A 16,949-nucleotide genomic window follows, 5' to 3' on the forward strand; every position below is an offset into this window, starting at 1 on the left:
GGGTAGGTGTGGTGGTATACTACTCTAAACCCAGATACCCAAGAAACTCAGGATAATCACTTGGGCCCAGGAGTCTGAGACCATTGTGTAATGTAGCGAGACCCCATCTCATATACAATCCAAGATCAATGGTATAGTCTGGTCTTCCCACCACCAAACCCCCTTACACCGGCCAACTGCACGTGAATGAATGGAAGTGCCCCAAACCCCTCACACCACAAACTTGTTCTTGGCTAGGGAGTTGCTTTTGGACGCTGTGTCGGTGTGGGCCTGGTACCCGATGATCATCTTCATGGAAAGGCCTAGGCGTTCTTTGTACACCTGCCTGCAGAATGCACAGAGGAGAGAGGATGCAGGCTCTCAGCAGTGGGTCCTGGAGATGAGATGATCTGGGTTCGAGTCCAGACCTCCACCTGATTCCAGCCACAGCTGCATCTGTTTTGTATGCCTTACACAAACTAGACCCCTGTTTTATTGTTGTTTTTTCTTGTGCCAGAATTAGGGCTTAAACTCAGGGCCTTGTGCTCTTTTTTTTATTGTGTTTTGGTTTTATTGGTTGTTTAGGTGTTGTTTTTTTTTTTGGTCTGTCGTGGGACTTGAACTCAGGGCCTGGGTGCTTGTCCCTGAGCTCTTTTGCTCAAGGCTACCACGCTACCACTTGGAGCCACAGCGCCACTTCCAGTTTTCTGGTGGTTCATTGGCGATAAGAGTCTCACAGACTTTTCCTGCCTGGTTTGACTTTGAACCACGATCCTCAGATCTCAGCCTCGTGAGTAGGTAGGATTATAGGTGTGAGCCACCAGCTCCCGGCTTATTGTTGTGGTTATTAGAAAGGTGAGGTACAGAAGGGTAACAGTTTCATTCGTCAGGCAAAGAGTACATTTCTTTTTGGAAAATGTCAGCCCTTTCCTGGCTTTCTCCTAGTTTTTCCTTCCCATCCCCTCCCTCCCCACACACACACACAGACAAAAGGCTTTACACTCTTGCTTGGCTTTTCACACTCAAAGCTGGTGTTCAACCACTTGAGCCATTCATTCTACTTCCCAGAGGCTGGCTTTGAACCAGGATCCTCAGTTCTCACCCTCCTGAGCAGCTAAGATTGCAAGTGTGAACCACCATACTAGAGTCCTAGAACCACCATACTAGCTCCCAAACTAGAGTCCTTTCACATAAATGCAGGGTTCTGATAGAAATCCTCTCAGTGTCCAGTCTTCTACCCATTTCGTTTTGGTTGGTCATGAGGCTTGAACTCAGGGCCTGGGCGTTGTCCCTGAGCTCTTCAGCTCAAGGCCAGCGCTCTACTACTTGAGCCACAGTGCCACTTCTGGTTGTCTGAGTGGTTCATGGGAGATAGGAGTCTCATGGATTTTCCTGCCCGGGCTGGCTTTGAACCATGATCCTCCGATCTCAGCCTCCTGAGAAGCTGGGATGACAGGCCTGAGCCACCGGAGCCTGGCCTTTTACCCTTTTTGGGTAAGGAAAGAGGAGGAGAGGATGTAGAGAGTTCTGGAGGATGCCAAGCCAATCCTACACACAGGATCCTCTCCCTCTCCCCCCGGACCCCCAGGACAGAGCTAGCCCCTCACCCAATGCGCAGCACGCTGGCCTGGTTCTCCGCATCGCTTGTCCACACAGCGATCTTGTCCCCCTTGGGACGGATGTTGATGACAGCGCCACACACCTCCCTACCGTGCTCCTCAAAGCTGTCCCCGATCAGACAGAGCAACTGCAGCCAAGGGGGAGGGCAGGGGGGGAATGTGAGAACGCCAATCAGGGCATGGCATTGGACACCCTTGAGACCATTGGCTCTCCCTTGGCCACACCCCCTGCCCAGCCGGCCACACCCCCTGCCCAGCCAGCCACGCACTGTCTCCAGCCACAGACGGTCCAGCTCGCAGTGGCGCTGCTGCTTAGCCAGGCTGACCAGCCAGCGGCCACCTCGCTGGTTCCTGCTGTCCTCCCACATGGGCTGGATGCCATCCTGCAGGGGGCCGGGGGGGGGGGAAGGGGAAGGGAAGAGGGGGGAGGGATCACTGTCAGCTGGAGATGTGAGTCCAGTGCCAACGGAATTCTTCTACCTGTCAGTCCAGCTACTCAAGGGGCAGCGATCTGAGGATCGCCACTCAAAGGCCCCTCAGGCAGGAAAGCCCGAGACTCCTATTTCCAATGCACCATCAGAAATCAAGTCAGAAGTGGAGCTGTGGTTCACGTGGCAAAGCACCAGCCTTGAGCAGCAACAACAACAACAAAGAAGAACAGGCCGGGTGCTGGTGGCTCCCGCCTGTCATCCCAGCTACTCAGGAGGCTGAGATCTGAGGATCGAGGTTCAAAGCCAGCCCGGGGCAGGAAAGTCTGTGAGATTCTTATCTCCCATGAACCAGCAGAAAACCAGAAGTGGCGCTGTGGCTCAAGTGGTAGAGCGCTCGCCTTGAGCTGAAGAGCTGAGGGACAGCGCCCAGGCCCAGAGTTCAAGCCCCACGACTGACCAAAAATATAGTAGAAATCCAGACTCCTTTGACTCTATACTCCCTCTCCTTCCAGACTTCCAGCCTTTCATTTTTCCTTCTCTCTCTCTCTTTTTTTGTTTTGGTCAGTCATGGGGCTTGAACTCTGGGCCTGGGTGCTGGTCCCTACGCTCTTCAGCTCTACCACTTGAGTCACAGCGCCACTTCCAGTTTTCTGGTGGTTCATTGGAGAAGAATTGCTCGGCTTTTCCTGCCCAGGCTGGCTTTGAACCACAATCCTCAGATCTCAGTCTCCTGAGTAGCTAGGATGACAGGCGTGAGCCACCCCAGTGTCCACCTTCCTTCCTCGCTCTTAAAGCATCTTTGAAGGCACAGCTCAGGCCTGACCCACTTCTGTCTGAGCTCCGGGTAAAGCAGCTCCTCCAATCAGAACCAACCTCTGCCCTGACAGGCTGCCCAGGGCCTAAAGCAGCTCCTCCAATCAGAACCAACCTCTGCCCTGACAGGCTGCCCAGGGCCTAAAGCAGCTCCTCCAATCAGAACCAACCTCTGCCCTGACAGGCTGTCCAGGGCCTAAAGCAGCTCCTCCAATCAGAACCAACCTCTGCCCTGACAGGCTGCCCAGGGCCTGCCCAGCCCGGCCCCTGCCCCTGAGCACAAATGGACGACACCAGCCCTTTCCCCCTGTCCCTTTTGGGGACAAAGCTTACCTTGAACAGGGCATAGTCACAGCCAGGAGAGAGCTTACTGGCCAGCTGGATGTGACTGTACACCCTGGAGAGAGAGAGAGAGAGAGACCCCATCCCCACCCCACCCATCTGGAGAGCCATGGCTTTGTAGGCCCCAGTCCGCCCTGCTTTGTAGGCCACGCCCACCAGTTCTGGCCACTCCCCCTTTCACATCTCCCAGATTGGCTACCTGGAATTCTGGCCCATCTTACTGCCCTACCCAAACCTATCTTCCTCCATACCCTTCCCCAACCCCCCCCCCAAGCCCAACAAAGCTGCACCCTGAGGGTGCACACACACCACACACACACACACACACACACACACACACACACACACACACACACACACACACACACATACAAATACCAGAAGCATTGAAAATGGGGGAGGTTTTGCCCCCTGGCCTCTGCCCATTTCCCCCCACCTCTGCCAGCCCTCAACAAACATTAGCAGAGCATCCTGGCTGTGTAGCGAGCAAACACCCCACCACCACCACACACACACAATCAGAGCGTAGGTTTTACCACCCCTGCCATAAGAAGGGGAGACACTCACCCCCAGAAATCCTCTACCGTGTCAAGCATGGTGACCTGGTGCAAATTGTCCTGCCAGGCCCGGCCACGGTCGCTCTTGAAGAACCACAGAACCCACCTGGGCAGGGAAAAGCAGAGGGCTGAAAGGGAGGCACCCCCCCCCTTCCTGGGCAAGTTAGATTTGGAACATAACCCCCACACACACTTCTTTACCCCCTCCTCCTCCCCACCAAGGTGGATTAAGCTCCCAGAGAAAAAAGGGTCACGGAATGAGAGGAGGTTGGTCTGTTAGCAGGGGTCTGTGCTCAGTTGCGCAGTCCCTCAGTACCTGTTCTGCAGCGGGTGCAAGTCTAGCTTGACCTCTGCCAGACCCTCACCCCGAGCCCTCCTCCTCAGCGTCTTGGGACAGCGCTGATTCTCTTCCTTCTTTTTCTCTTCTTCCCCTTCTTTCCTCTGCTCCTTCTCCCACTCTTCTGGTCCACCCTCAGCTAGATCTGCCTAACCCACGAAAGGAATCGGGGTGGGGGTAAGCCACGGTCCTAACTGTCCCCGCAACACCCGCTTTTGTCATTCCCCCCACCCCCCGCTTGGTGGCTGGTTCTAGAAAGGGGACAGGCAGATGAACTTACAGAGCTGGAGGTAGCCATACCCAAGGCCCCAGTTTCCCAGAATGCAGCAGCTAAAGGGGCCGCAGCTGCTGGCTTTTAACCCATCAGCCACTGCGACACCTGAGCCCTGGTGCATGCAGGGAGAAGCCCTGGCAATCAGAATCCTCCTATAAATAAGGAGTTAGTGACCAGGGCCCTGGCTGGAGCCAGCTGAGACCAGGCAGGCTGACCTCTCAGTGGGAATTAACAAAGGGAAAGCTGGGCTGCGGTGGCTCACGCCTGGAATCCCAGCCACTCAGGAGGCTGAGTTCTGAGGATCATGATCTGAAGCCAGCCCGGACAGGAAGGTTTGTGAGACTCTTTTCTCTCCAAGTAACCATGAAAAAGCCAGAAGGGGACTGTGGCTCAGGGGGCAGAGTGCCAGCCTTGGGTAAAAAAAAAAAAAGCTAAGGGACAAAAAGCCCAGGCTCTGAGTTCAAGCCCCAGTACTGGCACAAAGGAAGGAAGGAAGGAAGAAAAAAGGAAGGAAAGAAGGTAACAGTCAAATTATAGGGTCTACCCTTGCATTTACTTTTTTTTTTAGCTGACTTTTCTTTTCTAAAAAAACAAATTATTATTTTAAAGTAGTTGTACAAGTCCCAGTATAGGTACAACACACACACACACACACACACACACACACACACACACACACACACACACACACACACACCAATATTGAATAAGAAAATACCTGGGGTACTTGCTAGGCAGGGTACTTGCCTAGCAAGCATGGGGTTCAATCCCTTGCTCCACCTGGAAAAGAAAAAATACCAATTCTAGTCAGGTGTGATGGTACCATCCTGTAATCCCGGTTACTCAGGAGTTCTCAGGGACAGGAGGGTTACAATCAAACATGGCCAGGCAAAAAATAAAGGGCTCTGACTGGGAAAAAATGAAATGAAAAACAAGCAAACAGAAAAACAATCAGTAAAAGCACACCTGTCATCCTAGCTACTCAGGAGGCTGAGATTGGAGGATCGTGGTTCAAAACCAGCCCAAGCAGGAACATCTGTGAAACTCTGATCTCCAATAAACCACGCAGAAAACCGCAAGTGGCGCTGTGGCTCCAGTGGTAGAGCGCTCACCTTGAGCTGAAGAGCTGAGGGACAGCGCCCAGGCCCAGAGTTCAAGCCCCATGACTGATTTAAAAAAGAAGGAGGAGGAGGAGAAGTTTGAGAAACTCCATCTCAATCAATGTCTGGGTGCAGTGGTACATTCCTGTCATCCCCAGTAACATATGGAAACATGAAATAGGAGGATCACGGTCCAGGCTGCCCTGGATGTAAAGCCAAACACCTTGCCAGGAAAAAGAACCAATGCCAAAAGGGTCTGGAGGCATGGCCCAAGGGGTAGAGGGCCCTAGGGTGGCCTCAGTCTCAGCCCCTGTGATACTCACCACACCCACGGGCAGGAATCTGCATCTCAGGTGAAGCCCATCCGGGTTTCCGGCCAGGCTCACGGAGGGTGGGCGTCTGGCTGTCCCTCCCACGTGGGGCAGAGGATGCTGGCTGGAGCTGGGCCCGCAGCTGGAGACTTTGGCTGGAATGGCCCCTCATATATACAATATACCATGTTCTCAGGAGCCCTTCTCCCCACCCCCATCCCCAATGTCTGTGTGTATGTGTACGACCTGAGATCCACAAAATGAATTCTTGGAAGGGTAGGTTATTGGCTCAAAAAAGGAGCATGCATTTATGCGTTGGGTAAACATTGCCAAATTGCCTTCCAAAAAGAAAATGTGTGCCAACTTGCAGAGTGCCAGACTTGGAGAGGCTGGCTACTGCCTCCCTCCCCTGGTTCTCCAGAAACACCCAGTGTTCCTGGCCACAGTGCCTTTGCACGAGCTGTACCTACAGCCCCAAAGTCCCTTCCTTCCTCTAATGTGGACAGCCGGGCGTCAGAGGCTCATACCTGTAGTCCTAGCTACTCAAGAAAGAGGCTGAGAGCGAACGATGGAGGTTTAAAAGCCAGCCTGGACCAAACCAATGAAAACATGAAAAAAAAATCTGTGAGACTCTTAACTTGTTAACCAGCAAAAAGTGCAGCTCAAGTACCAGGGGGTCAGCCTCGAGCTGAAAAAGCCAAGCAAGATCCAGAGGCCCAGCACTGTTCCCCCCAAAACAAAACTGTTTCCTCATCTCTCCATCCTGGTGGGCTAGGAACTGCCCTCCCTGCCAATCAAGGCCGAGGGGGCGGGCTCAGAGGCGGCTCGGCGATCACCCCTCGCTCCTGTCAGTCAAGACTAACGGGGCCTACCCAGGGGCGGCTCTGCGGACCTCCTCCCGCCCCCTGTCAGTCAAGGCCGCGGGGGCGGGCCCAGGGCGGCTCTGCGGGGCTGTCACCCTCCCCGCCCCCTGTCAGTCAAGGCCGCGGGGGCGGGCCCAGGGGCGGCTCTGCGGATCTCCTCCCGCCCCCTGTCAGTCAAGGCCGAGGGGGCGGGCCCAGGGGCGGCTCTGCGGATCGCCTCCCGCCCCCTGTCAGTCAAGGCCGAGGGGGCGGGCCCAGGGGCGGCTCTGCGGGGCTGTCACCCTCCCCGCCCCCTGTCAGTCAAGGCGGCGGGGGCGGGCCCAGGGCGGCTCTGCGGACCTCCTCCCGCCCCCTGTCAGTCAAGGCGGCGGGGGCGGGCCCAGGGCGGCTCTGCGGACCTCCTCCCGCCCCCTGTCAGTCAAGGCCGAGGGGGCGGGCCCAGGGGCGGCTCTGCGGACCTCCTCCCGCCCCCTGTCAGTCAAGGCGGCGGGGGCGGGCCCAGGGCGGCTCTGCGGACCTCCTCCCGCCCCCTGTCAGTCAAGGCCGAGGGGGCGGCGCGGCCGCCAGGGGGGGCGCTGAGCTCAGAGCTGCCGCAGCGCGGGACCCGGAGCCCGAGCGAGCGCGCAGGCGAGCCGGACGCCAGCTGCATCCTCGGCGGTCCCGCACCCCAAGAGCCCGGGCATCGCCGCGGGCCTGCTCAGGCCGGGAGGCCCAGAGCGAGCTCCCGAGCGCGGGCCGATCGCCTGCCCCGGACACCCCGCGTCCCCGTCCCCGCGTCCCGGGCCCACCCCTGCCCGGCCCCCGCCGGCGTCCGCGCCGCAGCCACCGCTCCATCCCCGGCTCGTCCCCGCATCCAGGTGAGGCGGCCGCGCGCCGGGGATCGGGAGGAGGTGGGGGGTCGGGGGGGACGGGCGTCCGCGGGGTGCGGGGGGGTCCCCGCGGTGTCCGTGCGCGTCCGGACGTCTGCACGGGCTTGGCACGGGGTGCACGTGAGCGTGCCCGTGGTGTGCGGGCGTGCGGGGCCGTGTGACCCTCGCGCGCGCGTGTGCATGCGTGTGTGCGTGTGTGCATGCGCGTGCATGCGTGTGCGCGTGTGTGCATGCGTGTGCGTGCGTGCCAGCCGCCCCCGGGGTGTCTGGAGGTTGCGGGGTTGCAGAGATCCAAGGCCCCCCCTCTCCACCTCTGCGTCCCCGGCTTTCAAGGACGCCGGGACTCACTGCAGGGGGGGGAGGAGGGGGAGGAGGAGGGGGGGTCTGGATCCCCAGGCCTGGGGATCCCCAGGTCCCTCGGGAGGGGCGGGCGGGAGGGTGCGGAGCCGGCGCACCCGCGCGTGTGTTCGCCCCCCCTCCCCACTCCAGGCCGCCAGGATGGACGTGTTCATGAAGGGCCTGTCCATGGCCAAGGAGGGCGTCGTGGCTGCGGCCGAGAAAACCAAGCAAGGGGTCACCGAGGCGGCCGAGAAGACCAAGGAGGGCGTCCTCTACGTCGGTGGGCGGCGCTGGGGGGGGGAGAGTGGGGTTCCCCCCCAGAGGGAGTAAAGGGGGGAGCCTGAGGCTATATGAGTCAGCAGATGGGGCAGGGTCAGCAGGGGGGGTCACTGGGGGACATGGGGGGGACCGGGTGGGGGGTTCAGCTGGAAATTGGGGGGCCCCAGTGTTGTTGATTGGGGGGCAGCCAAGTTGTCCTTAGTCTTGTCATTAACAAATCCCAGGCTAGGCCCAGGATCCTAGCTACTCAAGAGGCGCAGATCGGAGCGAGGGCCCAGGTTCAAAGCCAGCTAGAGCAGGTAAAGTCTCTGGACGCTCCAATGATCAACTCCAAAAAGCCGGAAGGACAAGTATGACTCGAGTGGTGGAGCATCAGCGTTGAGTGGAAAAAGAAAAGCTAAGGGACAACACCCGGGCCCAGAGTTCCAACCCCAGTGCACACACACACACACACACACACACACACACACACACACATCCTGTGATAGTGAACCCTCCCTCTCGGACAAGTACCATGACATCCACACCACCTGGAATGTTCCCAGCCTGTCCTGTGGCGGGTGGAAGCTGAGGCCTGGGGCTGAGGGAGTTCACCCCTTCACCAAGGTCATACAGCTGGGGTTTGGGAAAACCACCACCACCACCACCGGAAGCTGGTGTTTGAACCCAGCTCTGTGCACTACCCAGCCCTGCCCACTCCCTTGTGGCCCCTCCTGCTATTTCTGGGGCTCCTTCACCACTCAGTACCTGTGGAGAAGCCCACTGCTGTCCGACAAGCCAGGTGGTTAAAATCTCTCATCCCTGAGTGTGGAAGGATCATTTATATAAAGAGCAAGCCAATGGTGGGAGGGAAACTCGGGCTTTTTGGAGCTGTCTGGCCATTCTAGGTTTTACCTGTATGAAGCAGATCTGAATTTCCTATAAGGTCATAGGAGGGAAGGATCATTTGCCCAAGGTCACCACCGCTGGGGGGTTTAGGTCACAGGAAATGTGCAAATGACTTGGTGGCCACCCCCTGGAGGCTGTTTGGTCACCCTGCATGCATGCATGGTGGGGACGGGGGGGGGGGGGGGGGTGTAGCTTGGGCAGAGAATGAAGCTGCCCAGATCATGACACAGAGCGTTTCCATGCTGAGATGTGACCCAGAAGCAGAGGTGTAGGGGGGGGGTCCCGTTTTCACCTATGGTTTAAAAATAAAGGGGGGGGGGAGAAAGAAAGAAAAAGGTAGTTCTGGATGGGGAAGTGGGGTGGGGTGGGGGGGGATTGGCAGAAAGGCCCTGGATGGGTGGGAAGGGGCTGCTGCAAGCACTGTAGATGAGATCAGATTGGTGGGCAAGACCTTTACAAGCCAGGGACTGGCACTATGGTAATGACCACATCAGGAAGGAGCCTCTGGGGGGTTAGTGCACCCCAGGAGACCCGTAGGATGGAGACCATACCTGTTTGGCCTTACCTTCCTGGCCCAGCTCCATGCCTCTTCCCCTAATCCTTTCCCTCCTGTTGAACACGTGCACATACACACAAATCTCTCACCCTGCACACACTACTGTCAATAATAGATTCTCCTCCTTGCAGCCACGCCACCCTCTACTTGAGATGAACACTTCTTGCTCCTTTCCTGCCCTGGAGCCACGGCTCTTTTCTAGAATGTACCCTCAAGCCCTTAACTCCCCACAGCCTGGCATCTGTACCCTAATGGTCCAGCCACGGTCTCTCTCTCTCTCTCTCTCTCTCTCTCTCTCTCTCTCTCTCTCTCTCTCTCTCTCTCTCTCTCTCTCTCTCTCTCTCTCTCTCTCTCCCTCTCTCTTTCCTACCTCTTCAGAGTGAGCCACTGGCCCAGGGCCTTGCCGAAAGTATACACAGATGAGCAGTTATGGGAGGAACGAATGGGTGGACCCCAAACCCATCTCCCCTTCTGGCTGGTCTTAGCTTAGCTCTGGACATGCGCAGCCTTCTTACCGTACCTCCTTTCTAGCCTCTCCCCATTGCCTGCCCAGAGGCCTATTTCTGAATCTGTGGTTGTCTGGAATACTAAATCCTCCACATGAGAGATTTCCCCACACCCTAGAGGACCCTCACCCCAAATCACTCCTCATTCTTTTGTTGTTGTTGGTGGTGGTGGTGGTGGGGCTTGAACTCAGGGCCCGAGCACTGTCCTTGAGCTCTTTTTTTTGCTCAAAGTGAGCGCTCTACCACTTTGAGGCACAGCACCACTTCCGTTCTTTCTGGTGGTTCACTGGAGATAAGAGTCTCATGGACTTTCCTGCCCGGGCTGGCTTTGAACCATGATCCTCAGATCTCAGTCTCCCAAGTAGCTAGGATTTCAGGCGTGAACCACCACTGCCTGTCGTCCCTTCGAGATCTTGCCCTTCCCAGTGATCAACCACTTCAGTAAGGGCAGGTCCAGCCCATGTCACACGTGTATCTTCAATAGCATCTTGGCCTTAAAACTCCACAGATCCAATCTGAGATGGTCCACTCTGGGGAGGAAACGCAGGAAGAGAGAATCTAGAAGGCACAGGACTGAGCAGGGCACAGGCTGCTGCTGCTGTAGGCTGTAGGAGGGCACCTTTCAAAACACATAGGCCCACCTGTGTCTCAGGCTGGGCGGCCACAGGCTCATAAAGCGATTGGAGGCAGGAAGTTTGAATGAAGAAGCCTGATTTGAATGGCAGTCAGCCTCTTACTGGTTGCTGACTGTTACAGAACTTTCGTGGTGAGGAGAGGTTCCTATGGACTTTGGGGTGTGTGTGTGTGTGTGTGTGTGTGTGTGTGTGTGTGTGTGTGTGTGTGTGTGTGTGTGTGTGTGTGTGTGTGTGTGTGTGTGTGTGTGTGTGTGTGTGTGTGTTGGTACTGAGGCTTGAACTCAGGGCCTGGACACTCCCTTAGCATTTTTGCTCAAACCTGGCACTCTACCACTTGAACCACAACTCAATTTCTAGCTTTTTTTTTGGGGGGGGGGAGAAGGTTAATTAGAGATAAGAGCCTCGTTGGGTTTTCCTTCTCCGGGCTGGCTTCGAACTGTGACCCTCAGATCTCAGCCTCCTGAGTAGCTAGGATGACAGGTGCGCGCCTGTGGTGCTCTGTTTCTCATAGAATTCGCGCTTCTTTGCCACAGATCTGGGGTTCTACGAACATCCAGTAGGAGTGGAGGGGGGGTGTCAGGTTAGGGGGAGATCTGGAAGGCCTAGAAAGTAAGGGTGGGGGGTTGAGGGTGATTGGGATGGGGCTGGAGTTGTTTGGCCGGGGGAGCAAGCTCAAAGAAAGAGCAAGGCAGACAGAAAACCTGCAGTCCACCTGGGTCCCTCAGCCCCGCCCCTTCCCGTAGCCTGGGGGGAAGGGAGGGGGGGAAAGGGGAGGGAGGAGGGCTGCTTGGATCTGTTTTCTCAGCTTAGACCCCCTCAAAACATTCTCTCTCCTCCCACAGGAAGCAAGACACGGGAGGGCGTGGTACAAGGTGTGGCCTCAGGTACCCAGCCCTGACCCTGTACTTACTGGGAGCCAGAGGTCCCAAGTCCTCTTGGGGAGGGCAGGCCCTGGGATACTATATAAGGGGCATCTGTATCCTCCCCCTCCCCTTCCTGATCGCTACCTTACATCTTTCATGGCTCCAGTGGCTGAGAAAACCAAGGAGCAGGCAACACACCTAGGAGGTGCTGTGTTCTCCGGGGCTGGCAACATCGCTGCAGCCACTGGGCTGGTCAAGAAAGAGGAGTTCCCCACCGACCTGAAGGTGAGTGATTCTCTCAGGCCCACAGCTGCCCTGTCCATCCCCTCCAGCCCCAGCCAGCCTGGAGCTCAGACGCTGCTGTGCACAGATGCTCCCGTGAGAGACACACTATCTGTGTGTGTCCCTGGTTGTGCGTTCCTGTCATCTCATTGAACGGGGAATTGTTGCAGCGGGTCCTGCGGTGATTGGTTTTCCTTCCGTGCAAAAAAGATAGTAAAGAAAAAAATAAATAAATAAAGCAAGCCACTAAGCTGGCAGTTTATGCCTGTCATCTGAGCTACCCAGGAGGCTGAGATGGGAGGTTAGAGGTTCAAAGCCAGCCCAGGCAGGAAAATCCATGAGATTATTATTATTAACTGACAGTCCTGGGGCTTGAACTCAGGGCCTGGGCACTGTGCCTGAGCTTCTTTTGCTCAAGGCGAGCGCTCCACCACTTGAGCCTCAGCGCCACTTCTGGCTTTTTCTGTGTATGTGGTACTGAGGAATTGAACCCAGGGCTTCATGTATGCTAGGCAAGCGCTCTACCACTAAGCCATCTTCCCGGCCCCTCCATGAGATTCTTATCTCCAATGAACCAGTAAAAAGCAGGAAGTAAAAGAGCAGTAGGAAGTGGAGCTGTGGTTCAAGTGGTAGAACACCAGCCTTGAGTGAAAAAAAAAAAACTAAGCAACAGCACCCATGGTTGGAGTTCAAGACTCAGTATTAGCATACACAGACAGACACACAGACACACACATACACATACACACACAATTAAAAAACCTGGTAGAAGCCAGGTGCCAGTGGCTCACACCTATAATCCTCACTACTCAGGAGGCTGAGAGCTGAGGATCACGGTTCAAAACCAGCTGGGCGGGAAAGTCTGTGAGACTCTTATCTCCAATGAACCACCAGAAAACGGGAAGCGGTGTGTGACTCAAGTGGTAGAGTGCTGGCCACGAGCTGAAGAGCTGAGGGACAGCGCCCAGGCCCAGAGTTCAAGCCCCATGACTGACCAAAACAACAAAAACAAAACTGGTAGAGAAAGAGCTATAATTCCTGAGCACCACAGAACTGGATTCAAATCCTAATTCCACTATTTCTTAGCTGTGTCACCCTGGGTAAGTCCCGTGATGTTTCTGTACCTGACAACATACCTCAGACATTCTCATATTGCAGTGTGTGCTGGGCAGGACAGTGCCCGCCTGTAATCCTAGCACGTAGGAGGCAGAGACAGGAGGATTTGGATTCAAGGCTAGCCTCAGCTGCTTAGCAAGTCCTTGTCTTAAAAAGAAAAAAAAAAAAAAACAGAAACAGAAACAAAACAAAATAAAACTATGAGTATCAGTCAGAGTCACCAGGAGGCTAAGTGAAAATACCTAGATTTCAGCTGGGTGTTGGTGAGTGACACCTGTCATCCTCACGACTTCAGGAGACTGAGATCATGAGGATCATGGTTCAAAGCCAGCCCAGGCTGGGAAGCCCATGAGACTCTTTATCTTCCATTAACTACCCAAGAAAGCTGGAACTGGAGCTGTGGCTTAAGTGATAGCACACTAGCCTTGAGCACAAAAGCTCAAGAACAGCACCCGGGCCCTGAGTTCAAGTCCTTGAACTGGCATTAAAAAGCGAATACTTACATTTCTGGTATGCCTAGGTTTGAGGTGAACCCCAAGAATAACAAATAGGTGATGCTAGCACTGCAGTTCCAGTGATATGTGTGTATGTCATATGTGTCGTATATACGTATATATATGCCTGCGTTTTGGATGAGCCATTTCCCAGTGAGAGATTGTGGAGCCCAGGATCTAGGGAGCTGTGTGTCTGTCCCTGGGGGACCACGTGATCACAGGTATGCTGAGTTAGAGTGTCCTGGGGTCCTAAGCACATTTTTTTTCTTTTTGGTCGAGGCGAGCGCTCTACCACTTGAGCCACAGCCCCACTTCCGGCTTTTTCTGCTTATGTGGTGCTGAGGAATCGAACCCAGGGCCTCAGGCATGCAAGGCAAGCGCTCTACCACTGAGCCACCTTCCCAGCCCCCTGCTGTAGGTGCCTGTATTCATCCTCAGATGTATGCAGTGAGCTAGAGGATGAGCATGCATTCTGGGTGTTTATCCACCGGCCTGCAGAGACCCCCATGAGCCTGGAGATAAGAGTCTCATAGACCTTCCTACCTGAGCTGGCTTTAAATTGCCATCCTCAGATCTCAGCCTCCTGAGTAGCTAGGATGACAGGTGTGAGCCACCGGTGCCCGGCCATTTACATTCTTTCCAAACAAATGTGCTCACTCCGTCTGAAATCTTTTTTATTGTATGTATTTATTTACTTTTGTGTGTGTGGGGGGGAAAGGATTGCTGGGTATCCAGAGCATGCTAATCAGGTGCTCTACCTCTGAGTCTCCAACACTTGGGTCTGTAAAACTGTTTCCTTCCTGGTTGTGTGATTTGGGGGGGGGTCAACAAACTCTCCCCTCATTTCCTGGGTCATCTCTCCAATGCAGAGAATAAACCAAGTCGATCTCATTGTGTGCACAGGGGCCAGCTAAACAGGATCCTGTGAGCAGATGAAGTTATGGATGGGTAGAAGAAGCCAGAGGAATGCCAACCTCAGTGCTAATCCCCCCCCTCAGGGTCTCAGGCCTGTTAATTATAGGTTAAACTGCGTGTGCATATACATGTTCTCGCCCACAGATGGCCTGCCATGTGTCTAGCCATTACCCCCCCTCTCCCCCACATATACACCCCATGTCTGCCTGCCATTCTGTGCCCATCTGGGCAGCAGATGCATGGGGTGGGGGAGGGGAGAGTCTTAACTCATACATCCAAGCAACACCATGAGCTGTTGCTTCCAGCTTATCTTAAAATAGCAACGGGGAAGAAAGCAGGCCAGGCTGGGCCCTGGGGGAGGGATGGGTGGAAGGTGGCTGGGCAAAGAATGGCTCAGAGCCCCTGTCCAGCCCTGGGCTGAGCCTCTATCTCTCTCCAGCCCCCGGAGGGAGGAAGCTGCCCAGGTTTTCCCAGGGGTCCTAAAGTCCATGGCCCAGCCTGGCAGGAAGGAGACAGGGGTAGATGTGTCGTTGGGAGCTCCGCGACCTCCACCCATCCACCCTGCACCTGCTCCGACTCCCCTGCTTCCGGGACTTAGTCCTTCACCTTACTTCTAAGACGCTTCCTAAGAAACGATTTATAACCCATCTCCTTCCAAGAAGCCCGAAGTTGGCAGCCTGGGATTTTAGGGGTGTCTCTGAGCCACCCTTGAACAGGCCCTGTCTTTCTCTGTCCACTCCTCACAGCCAGAGGAAGTGGGCCAGGAAGCTGCTGAGGAGCCCTTGATTGAACCCCTGATGGAACCCGAAGGGGAGAGCTATGAGGAACCCCCGCAGGTGAGGCCAGCAGGTGCCTGGGCGGGGCCCTGGGCAGCCCTGGAAACGGCTGGGGTGGGCGGTCCCTGCACACGCACAAGGCTGGGCTTTTAGGGGGCTTCTGGAGCAGCCTCTTCAAGAAGCCACGCCTCCAAGAGGCGGGAGCAAGGGAGGGGAGGAGCGATGGGGCCTAAGGAATATCTGTGCTGTCATAGACTGCAGGTTTACACACACACACACACACACACACACACACACACACAGGGGGTGCAGCATGCATTGTTCCTCCTGGAGGGGGGGTGGGGCTTGGCCTTTGGGGGGGGGTGTCCAACATCACCTTCCCCCCCTCCACCTCCCTTGTGCTCTTCTTTGCTCTGCCCCCCTCCTCCCCCTGCTGCAGGAAGAATATCAGGAATATGAGCCAGAGGCCTAAGGACCAGGATCCGTCCTCACCAACAGCACAATTTCTTTCCTGTCCCCCAGATCGGCCCCATCCTGCCCCCCCAAACCCCAGAACCAGGGCTGTCCTACTTTGCCTCCCCCTCCCCCGCCTCTCCTGAGCCCCCCAAACACGAGATCTTCCTTCTACTCCCAGGCAACCCCCGACCCCACTTCCTTTCCTCGGAGCCTGTGTTCATTCTCTGTCCATCTGTCTGTCCTCCTCCACCCCGGGCATCCTACCCTTGGGGGGGCCGTAGACTGGATGGGGGGGGGTCTGAGACTATTCCCTGGGAGCCCCTGACCCCACGACGGTCGCCACCCCTCCCTCCCTCCAGCGCCCCCCACCCCGCGTGTCCAAGAATAAAGCCAATCTGTCTGTAGCCTGCGCCGCCTGGGCAGGGCCGGGCCGCAGATGGGCTTTGGGGGGGCGGGAGGGGGAGGGGCGCGGGGTGCCACGGATCGCCCCCACCCCTGGGATCGGGGGGTTTCCCCGCTCGCCGTGGCCCGGGGGGGGGGCCCCACGCGTGCTCGGAGGTGCGGGGCGCGCGGGTGACTGGGGGGAGGGGGAAGAGGGGGGAGGGGAGCGTGGCCTCGGGCGCCACCTGCTGGGGTGTGTGGAGATTCTGGGGGTGCGCGCGGCCCCGCGTGCAGGTGTTTCCCCACCATCATCATCATCGTCATCACTACCACCGCCGAGGCGCGCGCGGTGCGCCCCCGCGGCCACTGCGCATGCGCGGACGGGGGTGGGGTGGAGGGGGGGGCGGGGAGAGAGCATCACCCGGCAGCCACGGGAATGCGGCGTCGCGGGCTCCAGCTCGGCGCTAGAGGGCACCCGATCCCCTCTCCTCCCCGTCATCGCCTAGCGTGGAGAAGAACGGGGGCCGCGACCCTGCGGGGCTCTGCGGGGAACCCGGAGGGGGCGGGGCTGCACCTGCCAGGGCGGAGATCCCTGCTTTCATTGGTGCCTGGGCGGGGCTTGGGGAGGGGCGGGGCTGCACCTGCCAGGGCGGAGATCCCTGCTTTCATTGGTGCCTGGGCGGGGCTTGGTCAGGGGGCGGGGCTTCACCTGCCAGGGGCGGAGATCCCTGCTTTCATTGGTGCCTGGGCGGGGCTAATGGAGGGGGCGGGGCTTCACCTGCCAGGGGCGGAGATCCCTGCTTTCATTGGTGCCTGGGCGGGGCTAATGGAGGGGGCGGGGCTTCACCTGCCAGGGGCGGAGATCCCTGCTTTCATTGGTGCCTGGGCGGGGCTTGGTCAGGGGGCGGGGCTTCACCTGCCAGGGGCGGAGATCCCTGCTTTCATTGGTGCCTGGGCGGGGCTAATGG

At 56.8% G+C, this 16,949-nt stretch overlaps 2 protein-coding genes across 2 annotated transcripts; one reads left to right on the forward strand and one right to left on the reverse strand.

The window, feature by feature from the left end:
- Window positions 1-210: 210 nt before the first annotated feature.
- Window positions 211-7,275, reverse strand: Eif4e1b (eukaryotic translation initiation factor 4E family member 1B). The gene is made up of 7 exons (XM_070036551.1): window positions 7,144-7,275; window positions 4,058-4,227; window positions 3,752-3,847; window positions 3,176-3,239; window positions 1,868-1,981; window positions 1,587-1,726; window positions 211-325 (listed from the first exon to the last, which is right to left on the reverse strand). The coding sequence occupies exons 1-7, from the start codon at window positions 7,273-7,275 to the stop codon at window positions 211-213; spliced, it is 831 nt and encodes a 276-aa protein (XP_069892652.1).
- On the forward strand, window positions 7,229-16,004 carry Sncb (synuclein beta). The gene is made up of 6 exons (XM_070036437.1): window positions 7,229-7,483; window positions 7,985-8,114; window positions 11,541-11,582; window positions 11,728-11,846; window positions 15,115-15,204; window positions 15,584-16,004. Exons 2-6 carry the CDS (start codon window positions 7,994-7,996, stop codon window positions 15,614-15,616), a joined length of 405 nt encoding a protein of 134 aa, XP_069892538.1. The 5' UTR covers window positions 7,229-7,483; window positions 7,985-7,993; the 3' UTR covers window positions 15,617-16,004.
- The last annotated feature ends 945 nt before the right edge of the window (window positions 16,005-16,949 follow it).

This window comes from Dipodomys merriami, unplaced genomic scaffold (assembly GCF_024711535.1).
Source record: "Dipodomys merriami isolate MVZ:Mamm:240054 unplaced genomic scaffold, mDipMer1.0.p SCAF_271, whole genome shotgun sequence".
Lineage (NCBI taxonomy): Eukaryota > Metazoa > Chordata > Mammalia > Rodentia > Heteromyidae > Dipodomys > Dipodomys merriami.